This window comes from Hypomesus nipponensis, chromosome 11 (genome assembly GCF_054491055.1).
Source record: "Hypomesus nipponensis isolate SF chromosome 11, ASM5449105v1, whole genome shotgun sequence".
NCBI lineage: Eukaryota > Metazoa > Chordata > Actinopteri > Osmeriformes > Osmeridae > Hypomesus > Hypomesus nipponensis.
Genome location: NC_140371.1, coordinates 10,500,537 through 10,507,768, shown reverse-complemented (window position 1 = coordinate 10,507,768; position 7,232 = coordinate 10,500,537). Strand labels below are relative to the sequence as shown.

Sequence of the window (7,232 nt, the reverse complement as noted above, 5' to 3'; positions counted from 1 at the left end):
AAATATGTGACAGAGAGATAATGTGATAGATACACAGTGGTCTGTCTAGCCCTGGAGTGCATTATATGGAGTTCACCCGTTAGCTGACCTCTGCAGCCTACAGCCGCAAAACCTCACCATTGTCATACGCGCTTATCCTGACCTGGTCCCTAACCCAAACTCTTGGTCCACTTTCCAACCTCCTATCTTTCTAGCCCTTACCCCACTCGCCGGTGCGCCCATCCCCGGCCCAGCCCCTCCTGCGCACTTCATACATCCGTCCAGCCGTCCATCTCTTCCCTCTGTGCATATAACAGTGTAGCTGAGCGTCTAGGGCAGAGTAGAGATCAAGGCTTCTACGTCTACGAAAGGCACTTCAAAAAGGCCCGCAAACGTGCCGTCCCAGACCACAGGAACCTCTAAATGTATCATATTGGCCTTCGCTTTTGCTATAGGGAGGGGGTGGGGTGGTTGGGAAGTCCGTTTAGCCGATACACTTTTGCACAAACAGAGACCGGGTGCAAAAACAAGCTGAAGACACACAGTGGACCACCGCTTGCTCGGTGATGTCCGTTCTTCAGATTCCGTCTCCACGGTGTCAACGTGATACCAACGCAATGAACCGTGGTTCAATCAGACGGCATTGGTCATCACGATGAAATCGATAAAATTGCTCACGAGCATCAAAACGCACAAAGACACACACACACACACTCACAGACACAATTATCATGACACAGCGTTAGTTGTCAGTCATCACATGGGTGTGTATAAAAGGGGGATACACAAATGCCATTTTGGTACACAGGTTTTGATGAGAGGGCTGTTTCTGGGGACAGGGTGCTTGACTTAGTTTGGGTCGAGGGTTGGCTCGGGGGGGGGGGGGGGGGGATGGGGGCTAAACACATTCAAGCAAACATCTAACACCTATACTCAGACTCATCTTATACTGTAAACGGATGCTTACAACGCAGCATAACAACACGCCACCATAGACCTTTAGGGAAGACCGAATAAACTGTTAAAACATCAACATTCAGTGCTACCAAACCTGCTTCGGAATACACGAGAATAATAGTAGTAGGCTCTGATAAAAAAATAGCATGACAAGATAACAAAAATATTACTAGTTTACATGTGTAGCTCGCTGTAGTGTACCTATTGGTATAGTGAGGAAGTTTGCTTTTGAATGTTTGCAAGTGGAGGTGAGGCGCAACTGGGAGTGCAGTGACGCCCTCTGTCCTCTAGGGGCAGCCGTGGGGAGTCCACAGGACTTTACTCTGTTCCTGATCCACAATAGTCATGATCTGAGTGCAAATGTAGGGTAGGGTGCCGCCCTGGACAATACCTGCCACAGCAAGGAAAAGGGAGGGTTACAAATCCGTCCATGCGCATAAAGAGCGAAAAGGGGCCGTCATGGTAAAATACCGACCTGTAAAGAATTTGCTATACTCTTGCTCTATCTTCTGTGCAACCTCAAACTGCTCCTTGGAATGTTTTTGAGAGACCTTGTCCCGCAGATACACTGGGTCTTTTTGCTCCCTGTCAGATAGGAGAAGGACAGAGGAGAAAGTCAAGACCAAGTCATCATCGTAATGTTACTCAGAAGGTTAAAGTTTGAAGTAAAATGTCACACCAAACGGCTGAAAAACCATCCGATTTCTTCCTTTAAAAAACTGTCATTGATAAAAAAACAAAAAAACAAAGGTGGGGATAGTACAGTAGAAAGTATTACGACACGGATACAAACAGAGATTCTTCCGGTAAATTGGCACAGAGTGCTAGATGATTACATAAAAGGAGCAGCCAAGAGGCTATTTCTGGTGATATAACCAGAGAAGATGTGGTGAGGGTGAGTGGCTTCCACCAAATCATCTTACATAAAAAAAATAACTAAAAAGGAGGGAAAGCTTCTCCAGCTGTTTGGGATTATGCAAGTGTCTGTGTGTGTGTGTGTGTGTGTGTGTGTGTGTGTGCGCGCCCCGGAAGTGCTGGTGGTGAGGAGTGTGAAGACAGAAGCTGGGATAATCCTGCTGCATCAAACACACATATCCATGTGTGCGTGCACACAGACACACACACACTGTGTTGGGGTTTGTAGGAACGCTGAAAGGATGGACACGACATACAGACCCAAACTGTCCACTGTAGCCTACAGTTCAGCATGTAGCAAACTAAAGGCCGGACAAGACATCGAGTCACTTACTTAATTTGCTTGGCGTTTTTGTAGCGGATGAAAACCACTATGGGGTAGATGTGAACGCTGTGGAGCCTCTCGATGGCGTACGGGGCGATGTCCAGCAGACAGTGACAGTCCTTCAGGAGGGAGGTGGGGAGGGAGGGAGGGAGGTGGGGAGGGAGGGAGGGAGGGAGGGAGGGAGGGAGGGAGGTGGGGAGGGAGGGAGGGAGGGAGGGAGGGAGGGAGGGAGGGAGGGAGGGAGAGAGGGAGGGAGGGAGGGAGGTGGGGAGGGAGGGAGGGAGGGAGGGAGGTGGGGAGGGAGGGAGGGAGGGAGGGAGGGAGGGAGCAGTGATGAATACACAGACAACAGATAACAATGAATCGACTCCAGATAGAGGCGCACAATGACTCAGCGGTGCTAGGGTTGCGCGGAACTCATTGCTAATCAGAATCTGCATCTCGTCTAGCGAACAATGCACCTCGTCTCCCACCAACTTTGAAATAAAAGGCAAACATTTGTTATTTTTTCATTGAAGGACACTTAAATCGTGTCCGACGTATGACGACAGAGGTCAGAGCTTCCAAAGTACCTTCTCTGCGGTCTCCTTGATGGAGGCCACCGTGGTCACGTCAAAATGGCCGCTCCTGCGCTTGTAGTCGATGAAGAGGCAGTCCTTGACGCCGCGCTCGATGGCCTGCTGGGAGGCCTTCATCACCTCTGGAAGAGACCGGGCAGGGGAGAGAGGAGCGCCGTTAGGGAGCGGAAACAAAAAGGACACCTTTTCCTCGTCTCTCCAATCACCCCCAAAATATCGTCCGCACATCTCAAAGCACACTGCGTAGTCCGACCTCGAAATACTGACACTTGAACACTTCTGCATGGGTGGACGCAAAGGAGTGCAACAAGTTGTGTGCCAAAAGCTCTTATTGGACGATCCCTTAAACTAGCTTTAGGGTTCGCCTCAGCCACTAGCAGCTGAGTACTAGAGCTCAGGAGACATCCTGGGGCTGGTCTGGGGCAGTATGACAGCTCGGGTGCAGGAAGGAAGACAACAAGGCCTTCAACACCACAAACAACGACACTGACAGGTCGCTGACGGTGGTGGGGTGAGGGGGGGGGTAGTTATTCGACAGAACTAGCCGGTGGATGGACAGGTGAAGGCCTCGCGAAACATACTGTCAACCGAGGAAGTATTTCGTATTGTTTGGTCAAACCCTTTTTGGGCTAATAAACAGGCTTAGTGTTTCAATCCTGCCTCTGGTTTGCAGTTCCTCTCTGTTGGTGGTTGCCGCAGTATACACAAATGGAACGTGTTTATTTTAGGCACATAGGTGAGCAGGCAAGATGATCTGTGACTTGGATACTTCTGGAGTTCAAACCCCTTACCCCTTACAAAAGGCAGATGCGGAGGTGGAAGTGAAGCGAGTCGGGGTATCCGGCGTGCCGTTAGGGATGTTGTGTATCTGACGTGGGGCACGGCGCGCGTCGCGCGTCTGCACATGTCCACACTCACCCAGCACGCATCTGCAGAACTTCCCCGGGGAGTCCTTGACCAGCATGTCCTTGACGGGGTCCGTGAGCGGGCCGAGGACCAGGACGGGTCTGGGGGAGGGGCACTCCACCTTCTGGACCCGCTGGTACGCCAGGCTCACACAGTCTAAACACACACACACACACACACACACACAGACACATTACCATCCAGGGCTCCGCTCTTTGGAACGTCGCCGTTTCCAGGCGTGCGTGCCGGCTTCCACTCCCGGCCCGCCCCTCACCTTCCAGGAAGGGGATGGAGTCGGTGCTGATGGCGTCCAGGGCCACCTGCTCCTTGCCGTCCTTGGAGCTGCTCCTCTTGTGCTTCTGCTTCCTCCTGAAGAAGGAGCGCCGCGCCGCCGCCGACAGGGTCTTGCTGGAGCCGCCGTCCTCCTTCATCTCCGTCATGCTGTGTCGGCGGTAGAACTCCTGGTCCATCCTACACACACGCGCGCGCGCGCACACGTTTGACAGTTACTTGTCGGCTCAAGGGACGAGCCCGTAGGCTGTGGTGACTGGGAAAGACCTGTGTGTGTGCGCGAGCGCGCGTGTGTGAGCTCTCACATGTATTTGCTGGGGATCTGGCCTCGCTGGATCTTCTGTGCGTTCTCGTCCAGCTGCCAGGCCATCCAGGTGCCGAAGCAGCCCTTGGGTAGGGAGTCGTCCACGTAGAGGATGTCGTCCTTCTTGAAGCTCAGGTCCAGCTGTCCCTCGGCCACGCGCTCATAAAGTGCTCTGGGGAGGGGGTGGGGGGGGGGGGGGGTCGCGAGAGAGAGTGTGAACGATAGAGGAAGGGGAGGGTTGTCGATGGTGAAACGATTCGATGAGGGAGGCGGAAAAAGCGGGCCGAAGGAGATGGAATAGACGGGTGGGGGGGGAGCGACAGGAAAAGGGAGACGGTGTACGACACGGGAAGGGAGGAATGAGGTGGACGAGAGAAAACGGAGGAGGAAGAAAGAGGGCCAGCGAGCGTGCACCGTCGGGAGAGAACGCGAGCACGCGAGGCGATCCGGCCACAGCGCTTCCCGGGGTTTGGGGTCGGAGCCTCGCGAATCTCCCCCCTGGAGTGCCCCATCTGTGACGGCCAAGTCGCGCGGCTGTATTTGTCACGAGAACCCGGTCCTGTACGACACGGGACTGCGGGAGCGGCCGCCGCACACAGACTCGGGGCTGCGACAAACAGGCTTATTTTAGACCCCTTCATTCATTGGGCTTCCTCAGTGCGTCAAAGACACAACGCGAGTCGAGTCGCATCTAGGGAACAACAGAGAGCGAGCGCGAGAGAGGGCGCGCGTCTACCGAGCCGATAAATCGAGCCTGTGTTGAGGTAGCCCTTGGATTGGTTGAGGCAGTCTATCCTGTCCTCCATCTATGGCAAACATGATTGCTTAGATTAAAAGATGGTTTTGTTCCAGGGGTGGGGGCTATATATAGTGGATGCAAGAGAAGGAGACACTGAAGGCGCCTGTCGGAAGAGCTGTTGCATGCACGAGTGTGTGTGTGTGTGTGTGTGGACCGCTCTCCATACCTGATGTAGAAGCCGTCCCCTGGAGAGTCCTTCAGCAGGCTGAAGTCGTCCGGCCGATGCTGCACCCTGAGCGTGACCGTCTCCGAGGGCTTCAGCATCTCCACATACACCTCCTCCGCAGTCTTGTTCTTCATACTCACACAGTTGTACTGAGAGAGAGAGAGACAGAGAGAGACAGAGAGAGAGAGAGAGAGAGAGAGAGAGAGAGAGACAGAGACAGAGAGAGAGAGAGAGACAGACAGAGAGACAGAGAGAGAGACAGAGACAGAGACAGAGAGAGAGACAGAGAGAGAGACAGAGACAGAGACAGAGACAGAAAGAGAGAGAGAGAGAGAGAGAGAGAGAGAGAGACAGAGAGAGAGACAGAGAGAGAGAGACAGAGACAGAGAGAGAGAGAGAGAGAGAGAGAGAGAGAGAGAGAGAGAGAGAGAGAGAGAGAGAGAGAGAGAGAGAGAGAGAGAGAGAGAATGGAGACAACTGAACACCAAGTGCAACCACAGTCACAAGCTGACGAAGCGGATGTCAACTCTGAGAGAACGAGCGCGCCAAATGAAACGAGAGGGAAAAAGTGAAGTGACCGCCATTAGAACTGTTCAGTTCTGGAAATGCATTTCCAATTCCGAGTCTTGGCCGGGCCCAGACAGTAAACGGCAACATTTCCTTTGGGCTCTCAGCTATATTAAGTGTCCCTGACATCGATCTGTGGGGGGGGGGGAGTGAATGGCTGGAGGGATGGAAGGGGACAGTTACACTGCGTGTCGAGATGACAAAGCTCTACAGCTGCCTTGCAGAGAGCCGGCCTTTGTGGCTGAAGCGCTAAATGGGAGCATGCCAGGAATGGCTTATTACGAGTTAGCCATGAGCTGGATAGATTGCTTGTGGACAATAGAAGGGTGGGGGAAGGGGGGGGGGGGGGGGAAGACAGAGAGAAAGACGAGAGCAATCAATGAAGAACAAAAAGGCGGGCGGGGAAAATGGCAATGGCTTCTGGCACCGCTGTCGAGGGCGCGTCCAGAATAACAATGACTTTCAACTTTGAAATTGTTTCTCGAGCGGCTAACGGTGTCTGAAGGTTCCCAATTTCACTCCGGCTTCTGAGGGACGGTTGTTCTCCGAGTGCCTCGGAGACAGACTGCTTTTCCACGGTGGATCAAACGTCAGAGTGTGTGAGTGTGTGTGTGCGGGTCCATACCTCCAGTATGAGGTCTCCTGGCAGCAGGCCATCAGCCCCCCAGGCGGGGCTGTCCTCCTCCAGGCTCTCGATGTAGACTCCCCGGAGGTTCCCCCCACAGAGGGTGACCCCCACCTCCGCCCCCGCCCGGCGCACCGTCACCAGGCGCGCCTCCGCCACCTTCCTGCTGCCCTCCAACGGCATCCTGGGGGGGGGGGGGGGGGGGGGAGAGGGAGACGCTCGGTCAAGGCCAGAGCCCAGTGCTTTTTCCCCGTCGACGTTCCGAAGGGGAGGCTCTCCGCAATGACGGGCTCGACGCCATTAGCCGAAGACTCGGCCTCTTCGTCTGTGATTGGTTAACTCTCGGGAGGGGCGGGGGTGGGTGGTGCTGATGCAGTGTCTTCATACTGAACCCGACACGTGGTGAAGGGCTTCCTGGTTTGCGGTGGCCGTAGAAGCGTGTCCGCCGCAGCTTTGCTATCCCCACCTCAATATACCCGTCCCCGTCCCCCCTCCGTTTCCAATCCCCAACGAGAGTGTGCGCTACCTGATGAAGCTGTTGGGGCTGGTGGTGGGGGTCGTCTGTTTGGAGGAGGGCGTGAGCGTGCCCTCGTCCTGCTCGCTCAGGGTGTCGATGTTGGAGTGGTTGTCGGGCGTGGTGGCGCCGCTCCCCTGGGGCGTGGACGGGCCGCTGACCGGCTCCAGGCGAGAGCTGGGCGGTCGGGGGGAGGGGGACAGAAACGACGGCGTGAGTGACAGAGACACGGAAGGAAGAGGAAAATGTGGACGACGACGACGACGACGACGAGGGAACGGGGGCCGATCTGGGCCGGCGCGCGGG

At 54.8% G+C, this 7,232-nt stretch overlaps 1 protein-coding gene across 2 annotated transcripts in view; it reads right to left on the bottom strand.

The window, feature by feature from the left end:
* Positions 1–869: 869 nt before the first annotated feature.
* Positions 870–7,232, bottom strand: part of dlg5a (discs, large homolog 5a (Drosophila)) — a 37,035-nt gene continuing 30,672 nt past the window's right edge. For both annotated transcript variants that reach the window (XM_084709276.1, XM_084709277.1), the window contains 10 exons: positions 6,939–7,103; positions 6,413–6,596; positions 5,221–5,369; positions 4,257–4,427; positions 3,935–4,131; positions 3,673–3,816; positions 2,749–2,876; positions 2,186–2,295; positions 1,412–1,521; positions 870–1,327 (listed from right to left, as the gene is read on the bottom strand). In XM_084709276.1, the coding sequence (XP_084565402.1) occupies positions 1,224–1,327; positions 1,412–1,521; positions 2,186–2,295; positions 2,749–2,876; positions 3,673–3,816; positions 3,935–4,131; positions 4,257–4,427; positions 5,221–5,369; positions 6,413–6,596; positions 6,939–7,103 (1,462 nt within the window). In that variant the 3' untranslated portion in view covers positions 870–1,223. The remainder of the gene's footprint in view (positions 1,328–1,411; positions 1,522–2,185; positions 2,296–2,748; positions 2,877–3,672; positions 3,817–3,934; positions 4,132–4,256; positions 4,428–5,220; positions 5,370–6,412; positions 6,597–6,938; positions 7,104–7,232) is intronic.